Source organism: Macaca nemestrina, chromosome 7, assembly GCF_043159975.1.
Source record: "Macaca nemestrina isolate mMacNem1 chromosome 7, mMacNem.hap1, whole genome shotgun sequence".
Classification (NCBI taxonomy): domain Eukaryota; kingdom Metazoa; phylum Chordata; class Mammalia; order Primates; family Cercopithecidae; genus Macaca; species Macaca nemestrina.
Genome location: NC_092131.1, coordinates 87,098,775 through 87,114,184, shown reverse-complemented (window position 1 = coordinate 87,114,184; position 15,410 = coordinate 87,098,775). Strand labels below are relative to the sequence as shown.

General features: G+C 40.1%; 1 protein-coding gene across 9 annotated transcripts in view; it reads right to left on the bottom strand.

Moving 5' to 3' along the window:
• The window catches only part of LOC105496583 (chromodomain helicase DNA binding protein 8), a 68,910-nt gene that overhangs the window by 15,265 nt on the left and 38,235 nt on the right, over window positions 1-15,410 (bottom strand). For all 9 annotated transcript variants that reach the window (XM_071100481.1, XM_011767130.3, XM_071100480.1 and 6 more), the window contains 16 exons: window positions 15,113-15,168; window positions 14,484-14,601; window positions 13,092-13,175; window positions 9,707-9,844; window positions 8,555-8,676; window positions 8,159-8,402; window positions 6,730-6,906; window positions 5,649-5,792; window positions 5,137-5,392; window positions 3,364-3,574; window positions 2,934-3,129; window positions 1,931-2,098; window positions 1,552-1,731; window positions 989-1,099; window positions 460-656; window positions 2-201 (listed from right to left, as the gene is read on the bottom strand). In XM_071100481.1, coding sequence (XP_070956582.1) covers window positions 2-201; window positions 460-656; window positions 989-1,099; window positions 1,552-1,731; window positions 1,931-2,098; window positions 2,934-3,129; window positions 3,364-3,574; window positions 5,137-5,392; window positions 5,649-5,792; window positions 6,730-6,906; window positions 8,159-8,402; window positions 8,555-8,676; window positions 9,707-9,844; window positions 13,092-13,175; window positions 14,484-14,601; window positions 15,113-15,168 — 2,602 coding nt within the window. The remainder of the gene's footprint in view (window position 1; window positions 202-459; window positions 657-988; window positions 1,100-1,551; window positions 1,732-1,930; window positions 2,099-2,933; window positions 3,130-3,363; window positions 3,575-5,136; window positions 5,393-5,648; window positions 5,793-6,729; window positions 6,907-8,158; window positions 8,403-8,554; window positions 8,677-9,706; window positions 9,845-13,091; window positions 13,176-14,483; window positions 14,602-15,112; window positions 15,169-15,410) is intronic.

The window sequence follows — 15,410 nt, the reverse complement described above, 5'->3', positions numbered from 1 at the left end:
CCTGAATGATTCTGCAATTCTTTTGTCTTGCCATTTTCGGCTGGGCTAATCAAGTCCCAGATGAAGCCTTTAATATTTTCATCCCCACGGTAGTGTAGAAGACAGTACACAAGAATGGCCCGACAAATGGTCTCCACATCTCGTTCAGTCATACGCCGCTTGAAGCGTCCATGAGATAAAATATCTCGCCATCGTCCCCAACTAAAAAACATAAAACTACATTAACATTTTTCTGAGAAATGATAGTCCCCTGCCCCTCAGAATCATGTCTCTGAAAAGGTGTGAAACAAAGAGCTTAAAAAACATAGTAACAGAATGAACAGAAAAAACTCCCTCCAAGGCAAATATTTTTTCACATGATCCCTTCACTAATCAGAGCCCCCAATTTGAAAGGCAAACAGAGAGTATCAGGATGGAGATGCAGTATGTACTGCCTCTAATGGTAAGGTGGGGTCTTACCCATATACCAGGAGATGTTTTTCCACCCGAAAGCAGTCAGTGCGCCCATAGGCATGATGACGGTCATGTCTGCGGGAGCGAGGCCGCTCATCATCCTCACTTTCCAAATCAGAGAATTCTACCAGGTCATCATCTTTCAGAGTGCTGAAGTGGCGCGTCTGTTTTCGTACTCTAGGTGTGTCAATTACCAAATTATTCTATGAAGAGAACAGAAGGAGAAGTAATTCTCTTCCTGATTTGCTCATGGGAAAAGAATAAGACAATTGTGGACTACAATAACCTTGAATGTAACGTGTAGATACTCAGAGATTTTTTAAAATGACATGTAAAATAATCTACAGAAAGCAAAATTATTCAGAAAGCAACTACTTTTCTGGGGCCTCCTAGGCCGAAAGTATCCACAACAGCCCTTGTATACAATACACCATCATAAACAACAATTAGCATCAAATAATCAAGAGCAGCTGTAAACACTCCTGAAAGAAGTGTAGTCTTCTGCAATACTTCCTCCCTAAAAGAAGAAACTCACCTTGCTGTTGAGCAGATCCATGTCTAGGTCAGCCTTTTTGGCCCACTTTTGCCAAAAGTTGGGGTCATCCAAAGAAATATCTGTCCTATTTTCAGAAGCAACAAAGCTTGCCTAGAGAAAAACAAATGTAGAGGTAAAGCTGACTTTTTTTTTTAAGTGGTGCAAAATCAGCAACTATGTTTTAAAAACTTTTTTTTTTTTTTTTTTGAGACAGTCTTGCTCTGTCGCCCAGGCTGGAGTGCAGTGGCACAATCTCAGCTCACTGCAACCTCCACCTCCCAGGTTCAAGTGATTCTCCTGCCTCAGCCTCCTGAGTAGCTGGGACTACAGGCACATGCCACCATTCCTGGCTGATTTTTGTATTTTTGGTAGAGACAAGGTTTCACCATGTTGGGCAGGCTGGGTCTCAAACTCCTGACCTCAAATGATCTGCCCGCCTCAGCCTCCCAAAGTGCTGGGATTATAGGCATAAGCCACCATCCCCAGCATAAAAACATAATTAAATCCTAGAGATTCCAGTCTCTATCTCTGCCTTTCTAGCCTCTGGCACAGACAGAACATGCCTTGGCAAAGGTGGAACCTTTTCCTTCAGATTCAATGGTGATGGTTGTAGTTCGTCTTAACAAGATCTGGTCGATGTCCTCTTCACAAAACTTGGAGCCTTCATCATCTTCCTCCATGATGGCTGCATATGCTCCTTTTCTTAAAAGATCTTCAATCTCCTTCTTAGAGAACTGTTGGATCTGTAAAAACCAATAGAAAGATGAAAAGACTATCAACAGAATAATATCTAACCATGCCATAATATTTTATCTATTACATTTTAAGAAATAATAATTGAGAATCCAAATAAGGTAGTCAAATCCCTGTGTAAAAACAGCTTTTGTTTTCCTCTATCACAATGACTCACTACAAACTTATCTATAAACTAAGAAGACTCACTCCAGTAATGTTGCCATCCCGACCACTCATGGATTGAAGCACAGCTTTATCCAATCCCAACTTGAGGCTAGCCTTATCAAACATCTCTCTCTCGTAGGAATTACGAGTGATGAGGCGGTACACCTTCACAGCTTTGCTCTGCCCAATTCGATGACATCGTGCCTGGGCCTGGTTTAAAATAAAAATGAAAGGAAAGAAGAAAGATACCATAAAATTAGCAGGGGAAAGGATACAAAATACCGATTTATGACTCTTTCACCTCTATAGAGCAGCCATGAGATAAACTCAAAACCAAGAGTCAATTTCAAGATGAAATTATCACCATATTATGTAGACCAGGTGTCAGCACACTAAAGTCTGCGTGGACATCTGTTTTTATAAATAAAGTTCAATGGGGACACAGGTGGGACCACCCATTCATTTACATATTATCTATGGCTGTTTCTTTTTTTTTTTTTTTTTTTTTTTTGAGACGGAGTCTCGCTCTGCCGCCCAGGCTGGAGTGCAGTGGCCGGATCTCAGCTCACTGCAAGCTCCGCCTCCTGGGTTCACGCCATTCTCCTGCCTCAGCCTCCCGAGTAGTTGGGACTACAGGCGCCCGCCACCGCGCCCGGCTAGTTTTTTGTATTTTTTTAGTAGAGACGGGGTTTCACCATGTTAGCCAGGATGGTCTCGATCTCCTGACCTCGTGATCCGCCCGTCTCGGCCTCCCAAAGTGCTGGGATTACAGGCTTGAGCCACCGCGCCCGGCCATCTATGGCTGTTTCTGTGCTACAGGATTTGGAGGTGAGCAGTTTCAACAGAGAATCGATGGCTCACAAAGCCTAAAACATTTACTATCTTGTCCTTTACAGAAAACGTTTGCTGATTCCCTGAACTAACTGCCACCCTTAACTAAGGAAACAATTCCAAACTCTCTGAAAGGCCTTTCTAAAAGATCCCATTCTTGTTGAAAAATCTCCCAAGTTAGGTAGTTACTCCCTAAGACAATGAATTCCTTTACCTGCAGGTCATTTTGTGGATTCCAGTCTGAATCAAAGATGATGCAGGTATCAGCAGCTGTGAGATTAATACCAAGTCCACCAGCCCGGGTACACAGTAAGAAGACAAAGCGGTCTGAGTCAGGTTTGCTGAAGCGGTCAATGGCAGCCTGTCGAAGGTTTCCTCTAACTCGTCCATCAATGCGTTCATATAAGTACCTGTTCACAGAAAAAAAAATATAAGTGGCTAAGCAGAAGTGGAGACCGAAACAGCAGGCTAGGATCAATACCAGTACTCCCATATCAAAGCTGGTCAAAAACCCAAGTTGAGAGTGAGAATCTTAAAAACTCCTGTTATTGCAATTCGTCAACTCTAATTAAACTCAGGCCCTCCTACTTTTTGCTGCTTTATGAGGACAGAGTAACCACAGGCTAGGATGACCCTTTTCTTACCTCCTCTGGATTAAATAATCCTCTAGGATGTCTAGGCAGCGTACCATCTGAGAGAAGATCAGAACTTTATGGCCACCAGCTTTAAGTTTTGGAAGTAACTTGTCAATAAGAACCAGTTTGCCAGCTGAACGCACCATGGCCTGCAGATGAAAGTCATGAGGTATAATATGGCAAGCTTCACGGAATTCTGTTAGGATTTTTTCTTCAGCACCTGCCAAAAGAAAAATCAAGTTAAATTGAGATCCAGTGAACCATATTAAGGTTGTAGTCTATTTAATCAAGAAAGCAAAGGGAAAAAAATGTAATTTAACTTTAGACCAACATTTCTCACACACAGAATTTCAGCACCAAAAGATCTTAAATCGGCTGGGTATGGTGGCTCACGCCTGTAATCCCAACACTTTGGGAGGCCGAGGCAGGTGGATGGATCACTTGAGGTCAGGAGTTCGAGACCAGTCTGGTCAACATGGTGAAACCCCGTCACTACTAAAAATACAAAAATTAGCTAGGTGTGGTGGCAGAGGCCTGTAGTTCCAGCTACTCAGGAGGCTGAGGCAGGAGAATCGCTTGAATCCGGGAGGTGGTGGTTGCAGTGAGCTTAGATCGCACCACTGCACTCCAGCCTGGGCGACAAAGCAAGACTCTGTGTTTAAAAAAAAAAAAATCAGTTGGGCTTGGTGGTTCACGCCTGTAATCCCAGCACTTTGGGAGGCTGAGGCAGGTAGATCACCTGATGTCAGGAGTTCGAGACCAGCCTGCCCCATGTGGCGAAACCCTGTCTCTACTAAAAATACAAAAAATTAGCCAGGCGTGGTAGTGGGCGCCTGTAATCCCTGTTACTTGGGAGGCTGAGGCAGGAGAATTGCTTGAACCCGGGAGGCAGAGGTTGCAGTGAGCCGAGATCACACCACTGCACTCCAGCCTGGGTGACAAGAGTGAAACTCCATCTCAAAAATAAAATAAAAATAAAAATAAAAATAAAAAATTTAAATCATCCTTCGTTGTGTCATACAAAATATGCCAAGTAAGGCAGGCCTATGATAATTGGGTAAAAAAAGATGTAAATATGTGGACAAGGACTAAGATGGAACACACTACCAGCACCCAAAAAAGAGACAGAAACAGCAAAATGGAGGGTGGATGAGGACATTTATCCAAGGAACACAGTAACTTGAGATTTTTTTTTTTTTTGAGACAGGGCTAGCTTCAAACTCATGCGCTCAAGTAATCCTCCTGCCTCAGCCTCCTAAGTAGCTGGGACTATAGGTACATGCCACTGTGTGGCTAACCTGAGTTTTTATTCATGAAATTCTAAACAGCAAATACTATTTAATTTTGGAGATTATGCAGGATCAAAGGGGTAGAAAGAACTAGAGGAAAAACATTCCAAATAAGAATTGTTTATATTTACTTTATTTGGAGACAGGGTCTCACTCTGTTGCCCAGGCTGGAGTGCAGTGGTGCGATCTCAGCTCACTACAACCTCTGCCTTCTGGGTTCAAGCGATCCTCCAAGCTCAGTCTCCTAAGTAGCTGGAACCACAGATGCCTGCCATCACACCTGGCTAATTTTTGTATTTTTTGTAGAGGTGGGGTTTCATCATGTTGCCCAGGCTTAGAATCTCTTTTTAAAAAGGGGAACCATTTCCCATTCCTCAGTCCCCACCCCAAATTAGGTTGGATGAGTCAATGCATTCACTGTCCCCAAGGAGTATCATCTAGAAAGTAAACACAGGTACTCAGAAGTTCAGGTATATACCAAGAATTCCCTCACCATTGATGAGATATGGGTGGTTGCAGCACTTGCGCAACTCCATCATTGTGTTAAGTAGATTAGGCATGTTGGTATGACCTGCCCCTTTGGAAAGGAAGGAGAAATTCTTCTCCAAAATAGCCCGATAGTATTTCTTCTGGATGTTAGTCAGCTCTACTTCAATAATAGTTTCCTGTTTGGGTGCCAAGTTTTTTTCAACATCCTCTTTGAGTCTTCTCAGCATCATTGGCTTAAGAATGGCCTGTAGCTTTTGAACCTGTAGTCCATTACAGACAGAAAAAGAAATCAATAATATGAGGGCAAACATTCTCACATTATGTAGAAACAAGGAAAAATTACAGTTTTCCATTATCTAAGAAATGTATACTTTGGATGATGCCACAAATGATGTAGGCACAAGGTTATAAGGAGTTCAGAAAGGCCCTTGAGATACCCATGACAACAGATGTCTGCCTTGTACAAACTTCATCTTTTTTGTCCTGAGTTAGTACCTCATCAGATAGATTTCTTACCTGTTCCTCTGTCTTGAGATCCCCAAAGTCCTTGAGAAACTCTGATTCTGAGGGAAATTGTGACGGTTCCAAGAAATGAAGCAAGCTAAACAATTCTTCTACAGTGTTTTGCAATGGTGTTCCTGTGAGTAGCACTTTGTGTTCCTAGCAATTGAGGAAACAAAAGAATAAAATTAAAAAACATGATGGACTTCTGGGGTTTCCTACCAAGTATATAATCTTTAACAGATATAACCTTTAATTTCTTTATCTATAAAATGATGAGAATGGACCAGATCACTGGTCCATTAACTTTTCTTCCATTTCTCCCCTTTCGATAAACACAAAGCATTCAAGAAATCCCTCTGACATTAATGTATTGAGATAACATAAATATTATAAGCAAATTTAAAAACAGTAATTCAGATGTTTATTCCAATTACATATGTCTCTCCATATTCAACTCTCCACAGATATTCTAAAATCTGCTGTCCTCTAGGGAATGTAACTGAGCTGGATTAAATATGGTCATTAATTTGCTGCTGTTCCTATCAAGGTTCAGCCCTAGGCTTGCCTTATTACTTGCCAGAATAAGAATGTAGCGGAAGTGACACTGAGTTTCAGAATATTGCCCTGAGACTACCACACAAAGAAGCTCAATCTGGCTTATGGAGGATGGGAGGCCATGTGGAACCCAAGTGCTCCAGATAAGAACCAGCATCAACTGCCAGCTGCAGCAATACTGACTCCGGGCAACAGCATCCTGAGAACCAACTAGCTGAACCCAGCCTAAGTGGTTGAGCTAGAAGATCATGAAAAATATACTTGTTGTAGGACATTAAGTTTTGGAGTATTTTGTTATGTAGTAATAGGTAACCAATATAGTTTCCTACCTCTCCTTCTGGTTATCACTAAACTTCCCAATTCTAAAATGTATGACTTTTACATGATTTTCAGGTTACCATTCCCATGGGTCATCCCCACTGTTCAATACTAAGATTCAGACTTTTCTTCTCCTCTGCTAAACTAGGGTTATTTTAATACCACAAGGAATTAAGGTGAGTTCCAGTTGTTTCTGCCCACAAGTCAGTGTGGAACTCACCAGGTCCATGTGCTTGAGACTATCAAGCAGCTTGCAATTACGGTTTTTCAGTCGATGGGCTTCATCAATGATAACACAACGCCACTCAATTTCACGAAGCTCAGGACAATCTGACAAAATCATCTCAAAAGTGGTGATCAGAGCGTCAAACTTGTATGCGCCTGGGATGAGGCGTCCCTAAGCATGAAGGCAGTAGAGTCAGAAAAAACCTAAAATGTATCTAAATGAGGAGTTCTTCTGAATTACTTGTCTATATTAAGGCATGTTTAATAGGAAATACAAACTGCACCACCACCCACCTCCACCGCTGTTTATCTTCCTGAAAAATAGTGCCATATCACTGAATGTAAGAAACATTGCTTCCTCAACATATTCAGCTTCTTGGGAAAATGACAGACTCATTGAATGAGAGGCTAGACATTTTTTACTCTGCTGTATGCCTAGCTCATGTATCTCTGCCCTAGATCTTTTGTTGATTAACAATGAAATCCACAACTGCTGGACAATGCTGAAACATACAAGATAATAAAAATGAAAATAGCTAATACAGAACATAATATTGGCTGATGTCTAAAAATTGACAAAAGAACGAAATCATTTTAACAAAATTAAAAGCTGCAAAACATGACGAGAAGATTTGATTTGGTAGAAATAAAAAAAAGAAAACTAATAGTAGAAAAACCATAAAATTCATGCTAATACACGATAGGTAGTTCCAATTTTGTTTTCAAATTTACACGGAAAAAGGAACTGATCTTTTTCCTTTTTTGAGACACAGTCTCACTCTGTCGCCCAGGATGGAGTGCAGCGATATGATCTCGGCTCACTGCAGCCTTTGCCTGCTGGGTTCAAGCAATTATCCTGCCTCACCCTCCTGAGTAGCTGGGATTACAGGTGCCCACCACCACACCTGGCTAATTTTTATCTCTTTAGTAGAGATAGGTTTCACCATATTGGCCAGGCTAGTCTCGAATTCCTGACCTTAGGTAATAAGCCCACCTCGGCCTTCCAAAGTGCTAGGATTACAGGCATGAGCCACCACGCCTGACCATTTAGAAAAAGAAACTGATTTTGATGAAAATTTCAGGAGACTAAAAAGGGGAAAAGAAATAAGCTCACCACCACACGGATTAAGTGGCTAAAGGAATTTAATTTCTATAAAATACTGTGATTACAATTCATTGATGCTAACAAAATTCTACTTAAAATGTGTATGTTCACAAATAAAATCAGAATTTCTACTGATCAAAGCAAAGTCAAAAAAATGCCCTGCACACTGCTATATAAAAATGCCTTAAACCATAGGCATTTTTCCATAGGCTATTTAAGACTTTCGATAAAAATCTTCTATTCATATATAGCCCCTAAAATACCAGGTACCTTGGCTAACTTTCTCTAAGCTATAGTATTCCCAAGACATACAACTTACCCGTGAATCTTTGCAGTACATTTCATACTGCTGGATCATCTGCCTGCTGGCCAGACTGCCATGGTACACAATAGTGTTCATTTCTGTCCATGTATTAAATTCTCGCTCCCAGTTAGTAATTGTGGACAGTGGGGCAATGACCAAGAAGGGACCATGGATGCCCACATTATATACTTCCTGCAAGAAGGCAATGGACTGAATAGTTTTGCCCAATCCCATCTCATCAGCCAGGATGCAGTTCTGCCTGCAGATTCACCATGGGAAAAAAAAAAAAACAGTTAAAAGATACTATCTTTAAAAAAATAGAGTATGTAGGAAGAAATTGTTTCAATAGAAAACAAATAAAAATAATCCCAGAACTAAGCTTACATCTTATGGGCCCATTCTTTCCTTTACCTGTTATACCAATTAAAGAGCAGCCAATTGACCCCTTCCAACTGATATTCCCGTAGCTGGTTTCTGTTTTTATATTCATGCGACAGCTCCAATTTCTTCCAGGCACTTGCCTGTGGACGATTCTAAAAAAACAAGATGTTTGAATAAATGGAGTGGAGACACTAAAAAAAGGTAAGACTTAACTAGGTAAGTTCTAATAGTTAAAGTCAATTCAAAACAACATTGTTTGGATTAAAACAAGTCAAATATATTTAAATTCATGAGTTCATAACGTTACTTTATGGGTCCATAATGATCACAAATGGCTGACAACATCACAAAACACAACCTGATGGAAGTACACACCACCATCTATGAAGCAGTTACTGGCTTCCCTCTCACATCTGATCAAGCCTGTAGAACAGTGATGTCTAACAGAGCTTTCTACAATGTTAAAAAACAAACAAACAAAACACATGGCTAGTGACTACTGTATTAGACAGCACAGCTCTAAAATGTTTTATTGGACAGTGTTGCTCTAAACCTAAGCATTCATGTGAAATATCAGGGACAGCGAACATGTAAAAAAGTACCAAGAGTAGTGTAATTAGCAAACTTCAGCCTATGGAAAATCCTACAAAACAAATCACCTGATTTCTTCATGAGACAATTATAATGGAGGGAGAGGAGGAGATCAAGGGGGAGCTTACAAGAAACTTGAGACATATTAACTGATAGCAATATATGGACCTTATTGAGAACCAAATTTAAATAATTTAACAAAAATTAGAAGACAATCAGGGAAATGTATGCAATGACTGGTACCAGTGACTTGACGATATTAAAGAATGATTACATTTTTTTAGGTGTAATAATGGTATTATTTCTTTTAGCAAAAACACTGTAATATTTACAGATGAAATAAATGAATCTGGGATTTGATTTAAAATAACCTGGGAAACGGGAATTAATGGGTAGGAAAATATATGACATAAGACTAGATGTGTACTGATAACTGTTAAGTGGGTGATGGGTACATTATACCATTTCTTCAATTTTTATATATTTGAAATTTCCATAATAAAAAGCTAAAACAACCAAAAATTCCATAGGGGAAAAAAAATTAAATCATTTCCTATGTAGGTCTTTATACTCCAATGCAAATATACTTACCACCCTTTTGAGTTCTGGGTGTCTTGACTGAATCCGTTTAAATTCTCGAATCTTGCCCTCATCAACATCTTCTTTTAGCTCCCATGTGCTATCCTCATAGGGCAGAGAGCACCATTTCACCAGGTAGTAAATAACAGGCTAGGAGAGAAGAAACCAAATCCTTAAGAAACTGATTCTGTGTTCTCTGCGCTGGTTAAAGAATAAAAATTTGATTGTAAAATCAGATCACGAAGTATCAGTACCTAAAAGCTGTTGAAAAAGTCAGGCCAAACACACCGACCAAAGGTTCACCTTCTAATACACTATATGGCTTTGATCATTCTTCAAAGCAATTTATCTGAATCTGTTCTAAAAGGAAATTTCTACCCACTAGTTTCTAGAACACTAAGCACTAAAACAATATCCTCATCAACTAAACAGACAAAAAAAAAAAAAAAAAGGCTAATCTTTTCCTATACCATGTTGAAATTAAAAGACATGTTTCTGTGCCATACTGTTCTCCTGGAGCCAAATTTGACACAGTGGCAGCTAGGCTACCTTTACGATGAGGACTATCAGCATATACTGGCTTCTGGGCCCCTAGAGCTCAGTGCAGATGCACCTCAAGAGCACTTATATGGTGGTAAAGAAATGTCCTTGTGAGCCCCAGGAAGCTAGGAGCTAACAAGAGTTTATCACCAAAAAGAGGTAATAAAAGTAAAGAAGAAGAGAAAATGCTAAAAAGTTCAACTACAGTAAGTACTAGTTTATGTAGGTATTCCACTGAAAGTGAAGGAGCAGTGACTAATGGTAAACGGCTCCTATTTTCACTATTCAAGATGATCACTGCACTTACTGCATCTCCATTTTTGGCTTATAAAGTATAAAGCAAGGATTAGATTGGGCCTAGTGTAATCAACAAGAATCTCTAATTATCAATTCATAGAAAACTTAAAATAGCCAAGAAAATATGTGAAAGTGCCTCAACGTAGTCACAGATCTTGAATCTCTGGAATTGATCCAGCTGCTTGCTCTTTTACCTTTTTCTTTAACATAGTAACTCAAGTCACTCTCTATATAAAGCCATTTGTCCAGGTCACACATTTCCAGCATAATATCTATTGTAATATTTATTTCCACCATTAGGTAATATAAAATGGATGACAAACTTATTTTGCAGAGAGGGGGAAAATGGGTATATAGAATAGTATTAGCCAATACTGGGAGCATAAATTATAGTATTAGAGTATGAAAACATTATCATCTGTTATGTCATTTGCAAGACATTCCAAAGGGGCCTAACTAAAGGCCAATTGCTTTTAGAAGGGTAGGTATGATAAAAAGCATAAGACTGTCAAGGCTGGAAAGGCTGAGATCCTGAAAAATGATGAGAATTTAAAAATAGCTAACAACCTGCCCTAAAATCCAGCCCATTCTCCACTCAACTCACACAAACACATACACGATACTACCACCCCAACTTCAAAAGCAGAATATGTTATATGAAGCATGCTTGTTCGGATTTAAAGACAATGAATTATACTGGGTCCTGGATATCTAAGATTCTGACTATCTGAGTGAACCTGAAGACTTATAAAGTAGAATAAACTTTGGAATTTAACTCAGAGGTCCTATTAGAATGATGTATGGGAGGATCAAGACACTTGAAAAAGTCATGAAAAAGCCCAGTTCACCCACTCAACACTAACATCTTAAAAAGGTTCTGGGCCGGGCGCGGTGGCTCAAGCCTGTAATCCCAGCACTTTGGGAGGCCGAGACGGGCGGATCACAAGGTCAGGAGATCGAGACCATCCTGGCTAACACGGCGAAACCCCGTCTCTACTAAAAACACAAAAAATTAGCCGGGCGAGGTGGCGGCGCCTGTGGTCCCAGCTACTCGGGAGGCTGAGGCAGGAGAATGGCGTGAACCCGGGAGGCGGAGCTTGCAGTGAGCTGAGATCTGGCCACTGCACTCCAGCCTGGGCGACAGAGCGAGACTCCGTCTCAAAAAAAAAAAAAAAAAAAAAAAAAAGGTTCTGCGGTTCTCTACTGGGTTACTGTATAAAGCGTCAGATGTGATAAAAATTTTCTTTATGACCCTGCTAAGCTAAACCAAAAAGTCCTACTAGAAGTAAAAATAAAGTGACAAATTCTAAGAAAATGATGGTTTATAGCCTAAAAAAAATTAAAAGTAAATTTAAAAGAAGAATTCACTGGTGGCTAAGACCTAGATGACCATTTAAAAATGAAAAAGGTGCCAGGCATGGTAGCTCACGTCCATAATCCCAGCACTTTGGGAGGCCAACGCAGGGAAGATCACCTGAGGTCAGGAGTTCAAGACCAGCCTGGCCAACACGGTGAAACCCCGTCTGTACTAAAAATATAAAAACTAGCTGGGCATGATGGCACACACTTGTAGTCCCAGCTACTCAGGAGGCTGAGGCACGAGAATTCCTTGAATCGGGGAGGCGGAGGTTGCAATTGATGAGCCAAGATCACACCATTGCACCCCAACCTGGGTGACAGAGAGAAGACAGTCTCAAAAGGGAAAAAAAAAAAAAAAAAAAAAGAAAAAGCAAAAAGAAAAAACTTAACTAATTACAATACAGATTCAAATGTAGATCTGGTTTTTTTTTGTTGTTTGTTTTTGTTTTTTAATTGAGACGGAGTCTCACTCTGTTGCCCAGGCTGGAGTGCAGTGGCATGATCTCAGGTCACCACAACTTCTGCCTCCTGGGTTCAAGAGATTCTCCTGCCTCAGCCTCCTGAGTAGCTGGGACTACAGGCGTGCGCCACCACACCTGGCTAAGTTTTGTATTTTTAGTAGAGACGGGGTTTCACTATGTTGGCCAAGCTGGTCTTGAACTGCCAACCTCATGATCTGCCCACCTCGGCCTTCCAAAGTGCTGGGATTACAGGTGTGGGCCACTGCGCCTGGCCAACAGATCTGTTTTAATGACAAATGAGATATTTAACTAATGGTGAGTTCAGTAAGTAGCCCATTCTCAAGAACATGATTTGTAGAAAGCTAGGAGTGAGCCTGTACAAGTATCTTTATATTCATAAATTTAGGAATTTGTGAAGTATCCCCTTCCCCTGCCCCACACCCCACCTCCAACTGTATGTCAAGAGTCTCCCATTTAAAATACGAGGAAAAATGAAATCAAGGTGAATGACTTTTCTGTACTTAGCTTCTACATGTTTGACTTTACAGAAAACTTTCCTTTTAGCATCTCTCCCTACTCCCTTACCTCCCATTATCTTTCAAAGGATTCCACAGAAAAATTTAGAAATACCTTTTCAGTCCAAGGGATTTTGCAGCCACACCTGAAAAAGAAAGGACTGACAAACCCACCAGCAGAAATATAAGAGGATGGTCACGTTACTCCATGCCTCAACAACTCACCTCCCCATTGTCCTTGTCAATACTGTGAGACTCATCCAATATCCTATCCACCTCTACGTAATCTGGATTAAAGGGCTCTTCATCCTAGATGAGTTATGAAACCAAACAATAAGACCAAAAGATCACTGTCCAGCAAACCCACTCTTCTACCTCACCTTTAGCAGAGAATCCTACTTCAAAATTTTTAAAGAAATTAGAAGCTATCTGATGGGCGTTCCCTTTTTTCATAACATCAAATCCTATGAATTTACCGGAGTCTATACCCAACTTCTCACCTGTTAACAGTGAGTGTCTCTTTCTAACAGAGGTCATTCTCTCCATATATGCTCTGGTGTCCATTGCTTCTTATATTCTTAGAAATCCCTCTACTGACTCATTGCCATAAATACACGTATATGTTCCATATTTCAAATTTTAAAATAAGACCTCCTTTGATTCTACATCTCCCGCAATGATTTTTCTACTCTGCTTTATACATAAACTTTTTTTTTTTTTTTGAGGTAGAGCCTTGCTCTGTTGCCCAGGCTGGAGTGCAGTAGTGTGATCTTGGCTCACGGCAACCTCCACCTCCTAGGTTCAAGTGATTCTCCTGCTTCAGCCTCCCGAGTAGCTGGGATTACAGGAGCCTGCCACTACGCCCAGCTAATTTTTGTATTTTTAGTAGAGATGGGATTTCACCGTGTTGGCCATGCTAGTCTCAAACTCTTGACCTCAAGTGATCTGCCTGCCTTGGCCTCCTGAAGTGCTGGGATTACGGGCGTGAGACACTGCACCCAGCGCCATACCTGAACTTTTTCAAGGGTTTAAACACATGCTATTTCCATTCCTTCATCTCTTTCACTTGTCCATCCATCCCACTTTTTCTTCTACTTGCAACATACAACCAAAACTACTCTTATCAAGCATGAACACTGCAAATATAACAGACATATTTCTTCACTCATCTTGCTCCAGTGTTTATCAGTAAACCTGGATATTGGAAATTAAAGCTCCTTTATCCCTATTTCTAATCACACTGGATTAGAAATTTGAGAAAATAAATGTTCTCTCTTAATAACAGGTCTACAGAAACCATCAAGAGCTAAAGATAGACATTAGAGGAAGAATGCCTCAAGTGGACCAGCAGTCAGTGTATCATCAGTTTTGAAAATACTTCATGTGCATTGAGGAAGTTAATTTCAAAATACCCTATAACTAATAAATGAACCATATTTAAACCTAAGAAAACAATGCAACGGCAGTTAAGTAAGGAAAGTCAATGACCAAAATTAAAAGTTTACACCCATATATACAAACCAATTACAAGTATTTTGAAGAATCAGCTAAGGCTGACAACCCCAGTAATTTGTGCTTCTATGAAAGAAATGACAGGCAATACCTCTTCCTAATTACCTCATGGAAGAAGTGTCTCATCTGAGCCATTTTGGTTTTGAAGCGCTTTAATTTTTGATGGATCCTCTTATCCTTCTCTAGTTGGGAGATAGTAGCCCATTCACAATGCAGATAGGAGCTAAGGGGGATGGAAAAATCCAGTCATGGTGCAAGTAAAAGAAGGTGGCAGGCTACTATCTGAAATTTTGGGATTAGTCGGAAGCAGACATAACAAATATAGGCTTAAATTGGGAAAGAGTCTCTTAGGTCAGTGCTTCTGAAACTCTAATTTGTATACAAACCACAGTGCTTGAAAGCCCACATTTCTAAAAAGCACCCAAGTAATGCTAATTCTGCTGATCCACAGAAGATCATATTTTGAGTAGCAAGATCTTAGTGCTAAACTAAGGTAAAGAGAATCACAAGACATTTTATCAGGAACCACCCTCACTCCACTTACCTACAAGGAAATAATAAGAGTCATGTCAATTCCTGAATTTCTCTCTGAATAGCCATTTTTCCCCATTAAAAATAGCAATCTGGGCTACAAGACTATAAAAAAGGGACACATTCCCACCCAGGATACCCAGGAGAACTTTTTACCACCCTGTGGAATTTGGGGTGACAAGCTTTTTGCACAGATAACGTACTAGTTCTTGTACTTGACAAAGAATTCTTCTGCTTCAGTATATTGTCCAGAAGGAAGCTAAGAAAAAAGAAATAAATTAGTTACTAGTCCCTTATTGGTAAAAGAATGAACTTTTTAATTTTAACCACACATTTCAGAACTTCACACCAATAATCCCTGAATATATTAATAACTCAGAGATTAAGGAACTAGTCTGGTACTTCAATAATAGAGGCCTGATAGCTGGAAAAAGTAAGCCTTTACCCACTCTAAACAGATAAATAAAAGAAGCACCAGTAAAGCAGTTCCTGTTTTCTAGC